This window comes from Eleutherodactylus coqui, chromosome 8 (genome assembly GCF_035609145.1).
Source record: "Eleutherodactylus coqui strain aEleCoq1 chromosome 8, aEleCoq1.hap1, whole genome shotgun sequence".
Lineage (NCBI taxonomy): Eukaryota > Metazoa > Chordata > Amphibia > Anura > Eleutherodactylidae > Eleutherodactylus > Eleutherodactylus coqui.
The window spans coordinates 171244025-171257777 of NC_089844.1; the positions used below are offsets into that span (position 1 = coordinate 171244025).

At 46.9% G+C, this 13753-nt stretch overlaps 1 protein-coding gene across 3 annotated transcripts in view; it reads right to left on the bottom strand.

The window, feature by feature from the left end:
• Positions 1–2204: 2204 nt before the first annotated feature.
• HSD3B7 (hydroxy-delta-5-steroid dehydrogenase, 3 beta- and steroid delta-isomerase 7) overlaps positions 2205–13753 on the bottom strand; it is a 41689-nt gene continuing 30140 nt past the window's right edge. For all 3 annotated transcript variants that reach the window (XM_066576964.1, XM_066576963.1, XM_066576962.1), the window contains exons 4-7: positions 9243–9351; positions 8879–8978; positions 8621–8783; positions 2205–6615 (exon numbers count right to left, since the gene is read on the bottom strand). In XM_066576964.1, the coding sequence (XP_066433061.1) occupies positions 6194–6615; positions 8621–8783; positions 8879–8978; positions 9243–9351 (794 nt within the window). In that variant the 3' untranslated portion in view covers positions 2205–6193. The remainder of the gene's footprint in view (positions 6616–8620; positions 8784–8878; positions 8979–9242; positions 9352–13753) is intronic.

The following is a 13753-nucleotide window of genomic DNA, read 5'->3' on the forward strand; positions in this document are numbered from 1 at the left end:
TTTAAGCTCTTATGCATGCAGAAACAACAAGATGAGAACACATTTTAATTGGTCGCTCAGTCAGGGCTGTGTTCACGCTAAACCATACGAGGCTTCAGAGTCCTGCTGGACGCATTGATATGGAACATGAACGATGTATCGGCCCGTCTAAAAGCGGACTGATAATTTTTTGGTACATATAATCAGATTTTCAGTTTCCAGCAAAAATTCAAGATTAAACATGACTTGAAGACGGTCAGGCGCCAACTGTGACTTGAAGAGCGTCATGCCGCTATTTTAATCACCGGAGCGGAGAAGCGCTATGACTCTCCGCTCGTGTGCAGCAGGCTGCGCTTTCCATAGTTCTCCTGTGGAAAGCGTGTCATAGGAGCTCCACAGGTGATTTATCGCCACCAATCTCGCCCGTGGACAGGCGGCCTGAGGGCTCCGACCCACTTGTGGGGGTTTTTTAACACAAATGTCAATGGGACTTTCTAAAGTTAAACACACAACGCACAAAAAGCACAAACTAGCAATGCGTTTTTAACATTAGAAAGTCCCATTGACAATCGCGTTAAAAAAACACAAGTGAGTAGGAGTCCTACAAGATATCTAGCATCTTCAAAGTGGTCGGCATGTTGTGTAAATAAGATGGGCAAACCTCCCAAAAATCCATTGTAATTCCAGGTTGTGTAATGCAAAGAAAACAGAGGAAGCACCAAAGGGGGGTGAAAACCGAGGAAGCACCAAAGGGGGGTGAAAACCGAGGAAGCACCAAAGGGGGGTGAAAACCGAGGAAGCACCAAGGGGGGTGAAAACCGAGGAAGCACCAAAGGGGGGTGAAAACCGAGGAAGCACCAAAGGGGGGTGAAAACCGAGGAAGCACCAAAGGGGGGTGAAAACCGAGGAAGCACCAAAGGGGGGTGAAAACCGAGGAAGCACCAAAGGGGGGTGAAAACCGAGGAAGCACCAAAGGGGGGTGAAAACCGAGGAAGCACCAAAGGGGGGTGAAAACCGAGGAAGCACCAAGGGGGGTGAAAACCGAGGAAGCACCAAGGGGGCGTAAACCGAGGAAGCACCAAAGGGGGGTGAAAACCGAGGAAGCACCAAGGGGGTGAATCAGGGGCGTAACTAAAGGCTGAGGGGCCCTGATGCAAAACGTGAGCTGGGCCCCCCCCCCCCTTTATCTGTTTTTGTACCCGTACCCATACCTAAACCATGCTGCAGAGACATAACTTGAAGCTTCTGGGCCCCAATGCAAGACCTGTAACCGGGCCCCCAACTATAATGCTTTATTCATAGTACTGGGCTCCCTATATGGAGAAGAGAGGCCTTATGGGCCCCCTGGGGGTCCTGGGCCCGGGTGCAACCGCATCCCCTGCACCCTCAATAGTTACGCCCCTGAGGTGAATACTTTGGCAAGACGCTCATACGTTTCTGGAAGACACTTATCTTCTTCCCTCAGCACACACAGCATGTCAGGGGATGACGGACAGGCAACAGCCTTCCCAACCATCATTGTTTCACACAAGACTGGTGACCACTCAGTGAATGAAGGCTGAACGGCCGGGGATCTCTTCTGGCCGCCTCCACTCCGAGTGCAGAGGCAGTTCGTAGATGAGCGACTGCCTATTTACACGGCCCATAGCCACTTGGTTTTTAGGTGAGCCAAAATCCAAATGACTTGGGAAAGTGAGGGACTCTTGCCCACTTGTCCTGCCGGATCCTGTGTCATGATCACTCATTTCAGCGATTACTTTGAGGACTATAAGCCCATGTAAAAGACCCTCAGTTTGTCCAAAGTGAAGCCCATAAACCAGTTTTGTCACATATTTTGTGGCTTAGAATTTTGCCCTTTTCCTTCTTCATTCTGTTCATTTTACACTTGCAGAACTGATCATAGGTTAGAAAATGTAGTGTTCAGGCAACACCCATAATAAGAGGCAGGTATGGCGCCCCCATGAGCCTCAGGTAAGTTCTCCATATGCAAACACTTAGGTATCAGCTGTAAACCCCTCAGTGTAGGCGATAGTAACTGGAGTTTATGCAGGAATGGTAGTTTACGTAATGACCACAAGATGGCGCCATCACCCATGAAAAAAAACCTGCATACTATGAAGGAATATGGTGCCGTATGGTTGTCCTGCTGTGTGGCTGTGCTTCATGTCCCCTAGGTAGGATCTGGTTCAGGTCACTTTCCCTTCAATCAACCCACAGACAGTGAGACACATTGATATAATTTATTTCATAATATTCCATATATAGAATAAATTAATATAAATTATTGCATTTTTATTGTCTAAAATATAAACTAATTGTGTAAACATATCGTCCTCCTCCTGCAGCTGCTACCAAATCCCTCTTTTACCTGCTGAGTCTAGTAGACCTTCTTGACTTCCCTCGGATATTCCTTAAATATTCACCTTTTAACCCCTAAAATTCTGTACTGATTAATAAATGTCTAGAATGGTCACACTTAGTTCTTCTTCAACAGCTTGAAATCCCCCGCAGAGATCCAGACTTACAGGATAGCATTACTGCTGCCTAACAGATCAATGTCTGCAGTGAGCGCCCCCTAGTGGAAGCTAAAGGCAAAGAGATTTTCTTGTATGTTATAATTCCGGGGATTTGGTCTCAGTATCAGAAAAAAAGTGGTCACAGCTGGACATTCACTTGATTGCTTTAAGGCCCATTTACACGCAATGATTGCTGCTCAAAATGTGCTCAACTATCTAAAGTGCGCGATAATCGTGACGTCTAAACCAGCCATCGTGCGCTTAGCGTTCGTCGCTCAGTTTCAGCTGGCATAAATATCATCGCCGCTTCTCGTTACGCCTGAACTTTCCGCGTTCAGTGTTGTACATAGGAATGGGAAGTGCGAGAAGTCAGCGATGATCTATCTAAACACTCTGCGGACAGCCAGCGGTGACGTCACTCGCTCATGCGCTCCTTTGAATGAGAATCGGCCCGTGTAAAAGGGGCATTAGAAGCCCGTTAACACTATTGGTTCGCAGTATATATTGCACCTCTCTACCTTCCAACCCAACTGGTAGCAGGTCCCCTCCGCCCATTTGGTACTCCTTCGTGTCTAAGATGCTTGGTCCTTCATTTTACCTATTGTGGCCCTTATCTCATCCAGTCTTGATTCGGGAAGAGGTACGCAGACCCTCGCTAGACAGCCCTCTTCATATACTCTATCAGAAGGTATGGCGCTAGTAGATGGGTTCCCATGATCAGAATCCCCTCCGTTGGCCAACACCCTCTCACTCTGAGAATACACTGCATTACTATTAGTTTTGCGGATATTACAATGGTAATGGTCAGGTGCCTTGCCTGACCATAACAGCCAATCATGAGGGGTACCCCTTGATCATCCAATAGGAGGGGGACTTGCTTCATTTAAAGTTGCTGTCTCACAAGAACAACTTTTATAGAGCCAGGGTCTATATAGGAGTATACATGGCTGACTATATACCATAAAAGACATTATGTGTCCTGTAAATGAGAGGTTCTTGGCTAGTATATACCTGTATACATGTATCTGGTGAGCCCCATATGGTGCATCACAGTAGTAGTAGTAATAATAGGTCCGTTCACAGACCTCTCTAGATTCTGAATAACATTATGTAGAATATAGAATTATTATAACTTAGACTATAGATGACTGTAAACATGTTATAGGGCCTTGTATGGAAGAGGCTAACTAGGGGACTATGGAGAAGGGGATTGAGAAGGTTTGATATTTCTAAACACTTATTTGCTGCAATACTACTCCAAGCCTGTAGGTGGTGTGGTAGGAAAGTTAACCAGAAATGCCAGAACTCCACCTATAAGTCATGAGTGGTACTGCAACCTACTGTGTTAAATGACGAAAGGATCCAAGAAGATCTCATCGTTAGGCCGGCTTCACGCGGTCCAGAAAATCGTGCGAGATTTGTGCGTTACTTGACACACAAATCTCACATCAATATGAACCCCATTCTTTTGAAATGGGTCATATATATGAGCGATTTTTTTCCCGCATCGCCTAGCCCTCGGAATGTCGCATCCATTGTTTTCAATGGGAGTAGCAAATACATTGCACAGTGTGCGATGCGAGGTTTCCCATTGAAAACAATGGCTAACACCCGCTGATCGCAGCGCGGAGGATTGCTGCTTGCCTGCTGTGATGTGAGGCGTTTTGTTTTTTTTTTACACAAAAACACCTGGCATTCGTGGGGAAACTGCACGTTGCCGAGCGCAATTTCCGGCAAAGTTTTACGGCCAGACATCACGTTCGCCATGTGAAGCATTAGGCTGCTGTCACACGGCCAAGAAAATCACATCACATTTGTGCGTTGCGAGACTCACGAAAAAGGAAGCCCATTCTTTTGAATGGGGTCATACAAATGGCCAGTTTTTTCTCGCGTAGCGGTACGTGAAAAAAATCGTGTCATGTCGTATCTTTGGGGGTTCCCTCAGAACGCCTCGCCCATTGTTTTCAATGGGGTCGAAGAAAACATTGCCCAGCGTGCGACGTACAGACGAGTGCGATGCCGTACGGGCTTCCTATTGGGAACACCTATTGTGGAAAACCTCCGATTGCTACCGGTACTGCCTAATAATCCCTAAATCGGCCCAGCTGTCTTCTTTTCCAGCGTTGTACGCCGTGTGAGTTCCTCCCCCTCCCTTTTTTCCCCGCTTCCATTGAAGTCTATGGCAGCTTCCTGTGTATCTTTTGGCGCGGCGTATAAGATTGATGACCGAATATGGTCACGTATGCGCTATTTTTCCCGGCCCGATTTTTTTTTATGCTCCCAAAAATCGTTAATCTGAGTGAATACATTGGAACCCAGCGCTTCAGGTAGTCGCAATGTTTGGGCGATTTTTTTTACATGGCTAAACACCTGCGTAAATACGGTTGTATGAATAAGACCTTGGGGCTCGTTCACATGGGATGCAAAATCATGCAGGAGTTAGCTGCGCAAAAAAAACCGCGGATAGCTCACAAGAAAATCGAGTGGATGAACGATTGCTCACTTTCAACTCCTGAGCTTAATTAGAGGTGGAATTGCCCATTCACACGATTGGAAGCTGCATGTCGCTCAAAAAAAGCGCTGCTGCTCCCGGCTTCCCTTCATCGCTGGGGACTTCCTTCATCTCAGCGGAGCGAGGGATTCCCCTGCAGGGGAGCTGGAGGGATTCTCCTGCAGGGGAAAAGGAGCGATTCCCCCATTGCATAGTGGGGATATTCATCCAGCTCCCCTGCAGGGGAACCCCTCTCTCCCCGCTACAGGGGAATTCCTCCTTCTCCCCTGCAGGGAAACCCCTCTCTTCAGCCGTGGAGATATCTCTCCAGCTCGCCTGCTAGAGAATTCCTCCAGACCTGGTGCTGGGGAATTCCCCCACAGTGGGGGGGGCAGCTGGGGAATCCCTCCAGCCTTGCTGAGATGAAAGAGGACCCCAACAATGAAGGGGTTCCCCTGGGGCTTCCCTTCATCGCTCTCTCTCTGCAGTTAAGGGAAGCCCCGTGGGAATGAATGGGGTTCCCTCAGGGCTTCCCTTCATCGGTCTCTCTTTCCCCGCTGTGGGGAAATCCCTGAATCTCCCTTTGCCGTCTGGCTTGCATAGTCTTCCATAGGAGTCTATGGAGGCTTCTGTGATTTTCTGCCAGAAGATAGGTCAAGACCTCTTTTTTGAGGCAGCATGGAGTTACAGTCGCTGAATTCCACCGCTGATGTCCTACCTTTTTTGTTGCGACTTTTTGACGCGGCTACAAATCGTTCATCTGAGGGTTTCCCTAGGAAACCACCGGTTCTATTAGTCACGATGTAACTTAGCTGCAGAAAGTCGTCCGTGTGGAGGAGGCCTTAGGAGGAGCTGAGGCTTCTCCCTCCAGGCGTCACGGGTTTATGATGAGAACTCTCAGCAATCAATTCAACTAAATTACAGATTAATCTGCGCAAGGGATCAGATTTACAACTTCTAACAATTATTGCACCTTAGGTATTGGCGAAGGGTGCGGGGCTGCGCCAAACATGAGAGAATGCTTCTCATTGTTAGGTATGGCGATACCTGTGACTGTAATAAAACGTAATCAGATATATCAGCCAGGGGCAGCAATCCCATGTAGGCGGGCAGATGGCGCCGCGGGATGTGTGATGTCTATACGACTTGGAATGTTGGATGTGTGATGTCAGAGCTGTATAGTGACTGACTCCCTTATCACTCGCTGTCATTGGCCCTTCACCCTTTCCTCGAAGCTCCTCACCCAGGCTATGGTGTGCCGCTTGCTCTCCTCCCAGTTGAACAGCGGCTTGTAGCCAAAGTGCCTCTCTGCCTTGTCCGTCTGCACGGTGAACGTGGTGCTGGCCACTGCCAAGGTGTACGGGTTGAGGACAGGGGTGTAGTTGCAGAAGGATCGGAGGAGCCATTGCAGAATTGAATTAAACAGCGCCAACAAGTAGAGCATGAAATAAGGCACCAGCGGGCGAGAGCCGATCATCCTGAAGCCGCATGCCGACAGGAACTCCATATTGAAATCCTCATAGCTCTCATACGGAGAATGGTCGTAGCAGAAATACACCTGTCCGCCCAGAACAGACGGGCGGGTCTGTAGCTCGTGGGCAGCAAGGAGGTGCATCCAGGCCACGTTACCTACAAGGAGAACAATAGGGAGATCAAACTACTATAACCACTAGAGGGCAGCAAGGAGATACATCCAGGCCACGTTACCTACAGGGAGAACGACAGGGAGATCAAACTACTATAACCACCAGGGGGCAGCAAAGAGATGCATTCAGGCCACAGGGAGAGCAAACTACTATAACCACTAGGGGGCAGCAAGGAGGTGCATCCAGGCCACAGGGAGCGCAAACTACTATAACCACCAGGGTGCAGCAGGGAGGTGCATCCAGGCCACATTACCTACAGGGAGAACAAACTACTATAACCATCAGGGGGCAGCAAGGAGGTGCATCCAGGCCACAGGGAGCGCAAACTACTATAACCACCAGGGTGCAGCAGGGAGGTGCATCCAGGCCACGTTACCTACAGGGAGAACGACAGGGAGATCAAACTACTATAACGACTAGGGGGCAGCAAGGAGATACATCCAGGCCACAGGGAGCACCAACTACTATAACCACCAGGGGGCAGCAGGGAGGTGCATCCAGGCCACGTTACCGACAAGGAGATCAAACTACTATAACCACTAGGGGGCAGCAAGGAGGTGCATCCAGGCCACATTACCTACAGGGAGATCAAACTACTATAACCACCAGGGGGCAGCAAGGAGATGCATTCAGGCCACAGGGAGAGCAAACTACTATAACCACCAGGGGGCAGCAAGGAGATGCATCCAGGCCACAGGGAGATCATGCTGTATTATTGTATCTTGTCACCACCAGCAGAATGAGTGGAGAGCTAGTGATGGGCTGTATCCGCCCACTGCACACCAACACGCTGCTGATTGGCTATGTGCAGGCAGGCAGGCCCTCAAAGGTCCTAGTGGCATGGGGATGAAATTCATGCTGGGATGGCGGCTTAGGCCAAGGGGTTGTTCAGTGTTAGGGTTGACATTAGTAGCTGTTAAGGCTTCAATGTCAGAGCTGGCTTCATGAACATGGAAGGATTTACAGCAAATAATATAACCCCAGCACTGAAACGACCCATAACCCCCCATGCCAGGCACACTGTCACCCAGCGCTGTCCCCCTTTTCCTCTCCAGCCTCCCTGTCCCCCACTGTCATCCAGCGCTGTGCTTACGGCGATCCCCCGCTCCTGCTGTGTCCAGGCTCCCCTGCAGCCTGCTGCACTGCCTCCCCGTCCACCTCACTCCCTCCCGCACCCACTGTCACCCAGCGCTGTGCTGCCGCCAATCCCCCGCTCATGCTGTGTTCCCGCTCCCCTGCTGCCTTCTGCACAGCCTCCCCGTCCCCCTCTGTCACTCACTAAGTCAGTCGGGGAAGCAGCTCTGCCGCCGCCGCCCAGTCCTGAGAGAAAAAGGCGCTGTGCCACCGGGGAAGCCACTGGAGCCCAGGGTAAGGCAGTCTTAGTGACTAGCAGGACCTGAGAGGGGGGCGTGGCCAGCCTGTCAAGCACACAGTACCTTGTCAAGACCCACACTTCCGGTGGTGACAAGATACAAGAATACCAGATCATACTACTATATCCACCAGAGGGCAGCAAGGAGATGCATCAAGGCCACAGGGAGATCAAACTAGTATAACCACCAGGGGGCAGCAAGGAGATGCATCAAGGCCACAGGGAGATCAAACTAGTATAACCACTAGGGGGCAGCAAGGAGGTGCATTCAGGCCACGTTACCTACAGGGAGATCAAACTACTATAACCACTAGGGGGCAGCAAGGAGGTGCATCCAGGCCACAGGGAGATCAAACTACTATAACCACCAGGGGGCAGCAAGGAGATACATCCAGGTCATGTTACCTACAGGGATATCAAACTACTATAACCATCAGGGGGCAGCAAGGAGATGCATCCAGGTCATGTTACCTACAGGGAGATCAAACTACTATAACCACCAGGGGGCACCAATGAGATGTGGAAATCAGAATTATGAATGCTGCTCTGCAGGTGGCCATCATGTAGATGGGAGTTAAAGGCACACTATAAGTAAGCTGTAAAGTGCTGTTCTCACCGACATACACTCTGCCGTGTTCTGTAGATGCAGAGATGGCTCTGAAAACGCGCCGTCCTGTCCTCAGCCCCTGCTGATAGAACTGCCTCATCAGCTCATGGCCCTCGCCGTAGATCCCTGTGGGACGCAGCGAACAGGTGTAAAGGGTCTTCCCGCCATGTATCTGCATGCACAACACAAATTATCCACTTGCTCTCCTGCGACAACATCACAACAATGTGTGCTGGACTGACCCCTACAGGCCACTCAGGATATTACCTCCTTCCCATTAGCCTCCAGCACCATCTTCTCGGCCTTGGACTTGCTCAGTGGGTACGGATGGTTGTGGCATACGGTGTATTCTGTGTCCTCATTACCCCTGCAGCACAAAGAGCACAGAAAGTAAACCTCAAATCTGTCCCTGGAATTTATTAACCCTAATGTTGGCAGGTTATAATTGTAGGGGACGATATAAGAATACGGAGTGGCGGTGAGCGATGGCCACGGCTCAGCCAATTCAAAAATCCCTCCCCCACACAACGATGGCTGTGATTGGCTGCATGTAATATTAGGGCAAGTCCTATCTTTTCTCGCCCGGATCCAGATGAGAATCCAGATCACACACATCTGTTTAAGCCCTTACCTGTAGAATGGATCCCCGTGTAGGTTGGGCCCCACGACCTCCATGCTGCTGGTGTAGACCAGGTACTGGATGCCTTCCTCCTCGCACACCCTCAGCACATTCTCCGTCCCTGCGGACACAGGAGCCATGATCTGTCATCAGACTGCTAACACTTCAGCAGGGTCATCTACAGGACCCATGCCAAATATACCTGTATAACACTGCGGGCCTGGAGTGTACAGACTACATGGTGTGTGGAAGCCCTAAAGTGGCCGGAACGACTCTAGGAGGACGAGCCACTTATGGTAGAGGGGATATGACTGGTCAATATAGTAGTTATATTCTTCTACATAGGAGGCAGTATTATAGTAGTGATATTCTTGTACATAGGGGGCAGTATTATAGTAGTTGTATTCTTGTATATAGAGGGCAGTATAATAATAGTTAGATTCTTGTACATAGGAGGCAGTATTATAGTAGTTATATTCTTGTACATAGGGAGCAGTATTATAGTAGTTATATTCTTGTACATAGGAGGCAGTATTATAGTAGTTATATTCTTGTACATAGGGGGCAGTATTATAGTAGTTATATTCTTGTACATAGGGGGCAGTATTATAGTAGTTATATTCTTGTACATAGGGGGTAGTATTATAGTAGTTATATTCTTGTACATAGGGGCAGTATTATAGTAGTTATATTCTTGTACATGGGGACAGTATTATAGTAGTTATATTCTTGTACATAGGGGCAGTATTATAGTAGTTCTATTCTTGTACATAGATTCACTGAAAAAGCCAAAAATACCTGAAAGTCTGCAAAGCAGACACGGTCGCCATAGGCACGATCGCCATAAGGCAGGCACAATCGCCACCGGCACAATCGCCGTAGGGCAGGCGCAATGGCCTTAAGCCCTGAAGATATGTAGTAAGCCAGACAATAATGTGTGGAGGAGCAGCTTGTTCCTGGCAGGCTAATATGCAGTCACCCACTCAACCCAGCCCAGAATGGGGAGGAGTGACTGCATATACTAATAGCCTGCACATGTGAACGATACCAAAGATGTCAGCCATAGATGGGTGGTGACCCACCATACAGGATATCAACCCTGGCTGATATGACAGCGGGTTGCCCTGTATCTCCAAGGTGGGCCACACTGGCTGACATCTTGGGCTCCCCCACCAACTAGCAAACTACATACAAAGATACTAATGCATACTAATAAAATGCGGGTGTTAGTACTGCATTTTGGCCAAAACGCATAGGCTGACGGACCGCGTCGAGGTCACACCGCTTCCGTCAGTACCTACGCTAACTCACAATAAATTACATAAAATGAGTGGGTGACTGCATATTAGCCTGCCAGGAACAAGCTGCTCCTCCACACATTATTGTCTGGCTTACTACATATCTTCAGGGCTTAAGGCCATTGCGCCTGCCCTACGGCGATTGTGCCGGTGGCGATTGTGCCTGCCTTATGGCGATCGTGCCTATGGCGACCGTGTCTGCTTTGCAGACTTTCAGGTATTTTTGGCTTTTTCAGTGAATATGTGTTTTTTTCTTTTTCCTCACCTCTGTGATTTTATGTAATTTATTGTGAGTTAGCGTAGGTACTGACGGAAGCGGTGTGACCTCGACGCGGTCCGTCAGCCTATGCGTTTTGGCCAAAATGCAGTACTAACACCCGCATTTTATTAGTATGCATTAGTATCTTTGTATGTAGTTTGCTAGTTGGTGGGGGAGCCCAAGATGTCAGCCAGTGTGGCCCACCTTGGAGATACAGGGCAACCCGCTGTCATATCAGCCAGGGTTGATATCCTGTATGGTGGGTCACCACCCATCTATGGCTGACATCTTTGGTATCGTTCACATGTGCAGGCTATTAGTATATGCAGTCACTCCTCCCCATTCTGGGCTGGGTTGAGTGGGTGACTGCATATTAGCCTGCCAGGAACAAGCTGCTCCTCCACACATTATTGTCTGGCTTACTACATATCTTCAGGGCTTAAGGCCATTGCGCCTGCCCTACGGCGATTGTGCCGGTGGCGATTGTGCCTGCCTTATGGCGATCGTGCCTATGGCGACCGTGTCTGCTTTGCAGACTTTCAGGTATTTTTGGCTTTTTCAGTGAATATGTGTTTTTTTCTTTTTCCTCACCTCTGTGATTTTATGTAATTTATTGTGAGTTAGCGTAGGTACTGACGGAAGCGGTGTGACCTCGACGCGGTCCGTCAGCCTATGCGTTTTGGCCAAAATGCAGTACTAACACCCGCATTTTATTAGTATGCATTAGTATCTTTGTATGTAGTTTGCTAGTTGGTGGGGGAGCCCAAGATGTCAGCCAGTGTGGCCCACCTTGGAGATACAGGGCAACCCGCTGTCATATCAGCCAGGGTTGATATCCTGTATGGTGGGTCACCACCCATCTATGGCTGACATCTTTGGTATCGTTCACATGTGCAGGCTATTAGTATATGCAGTCACTCCTCCCCATTCTGGGCTGGGTTGAGTGGGTGACTGCATATTAGCCTGCCAGGAACAAGCTGCTCCTCCACACATTATTGTCTGGCTTACTACATATCTTCAGGGCTTAAGGCCATTGCGCCTGCCCTACGGCGATTGTGCCGGTGGCGATTGTGCCTGCCTTATGGCGATCGTGCCTATGGCGACCGTGTCTGCTTTGCAGACTTTCAGGTATTTTTGGCTTTTTCAGTGAATATGTGTTTTTTTCTTTTTCCTCACCTCTGTGATTTTATTCTTGTACATAGGGAGCAGTATTATAGTAGTTGTATTCTTGTACATAGGGGGCAGTATTATAGTAGTTATATTCTTGTACATAGGGGGCAATATTATAGTAGTTATATTCTTGTACATAGGGGGCAGTATTATAGTAGTTATATTCTTGTACATAGGGGGCAGTATTATAGTAGTTGTATTCTTGTATATAGAGGGCAGTATAATAATAGTTAGATTCTTGTACATAGGAGGCAGTATTATAGTAGTTATATTCTTGTACATGGGGACAGTATTATAGTAGTTATATTCTTGTACATAGGGGCAGTATTATAGTAGTTCTATTCTTGTACATAGGGAGCAGTATTATAGTAGTTGTATTCTTGTACATAGGGGGCAGTATTATAGTAGTTATATTCTTGTACATAGGGGGCAATATTATAGTAGTTATATTCTTGTACATAGGGGGCAATATTATAGTAGTTATACTGTTGTACATAGGGAGCAGTATTATAGTAGTTATATTTTTGTACATAGGAGGCAGTATTATAGTAGTTACAGTCTTGTACATAGGGGGCAGTATTATAGTAGTTATATTCTTGTACATGGGGGACAGTATTATAGTAGTTATATTCTTCTACATAGAGGGCAGTATTGTAGTTATATTCTTGTACATAGGGGCAGTATTATAGTAGTTGTATTCTTGTACATAGGGAGCAGTATTATAGTAGTTGTATTCTTGTACATAGGGGGAAGTATTATAGTAGTTATATTCTTGTACATAGGGGGCAATATTATAGTAGTTATATTCTTGTACATAGGGGGCAGTATTATAGTAGTTATATTCTTGTACATAGGGAGCAGTATTATAGTAGTTATATTCTTGTACATGGGAGGCAGTATTATAGTAGTTATATTCTTGTACATAGGAGCAGTATTATAAAAGTTTTATTCTTGTACATAGGGGGCAGTATTATAAAAGTTTTATTCTTGTACATAGGGGGCAGTATTATAGTAGTTATATTCTTGTACATAGGGGCAGTATTATAGTAGTTGTATTCTTGTACATAGGGAGCAGTATTATAGTAGTTGTATTCTTGTACATAGGGGGAAGTATTATAGTAGTTATATTCTTGTACATAGGGGGCAATATTATAGTAGTTATATTCTTGTACATAGGGGGCAATATTATAGTAGTTATACTCTTGTACATAGGGAGCAGTATTATAATAGTTATATTTTTGTACATAGGAGGCAGTATTATAGTAGTTACAGTCTTGTACATAGGAGGCAGTATTATAGTAGTTATATTCTTGTACATAGGGGGCAGTATTATAGTAGTTATATTCTTGTACATAGGAGCAGTATTATAATAGTTTTATTCTTGTACATAGGGGGCAGTATTATAGTAGTTATATTCTTGTACATAGGGGCAGTATTATAGTAGTTGTATTCTTGTACATAGGGGCAGTATTATAGTAGTTGTATTCTTGTACATAGGGAGCAGTATTATAGTAGTTATATTCTTGTACATAGGGGCAGTATTATAGTAGTTGTATTCTTGTACATAGGGAGCAGTATTATAGTAGTTATATTCTTGTACATAGGGGCAGTATTATAGTAGTTGTATTCTTGTACATAGGGAGCAGTATTATAGTAGTTATATTCTTGTACATAGGGGCAGTATTATAGTAGTTGTATTCTTGTACATAGGGAGCAGTATTATAGTAGTTATATTCTTGTACATAGGGGCAGTATTATAGTAGTTGTATTCTTGTACATAGGAGGCAGTATTATAG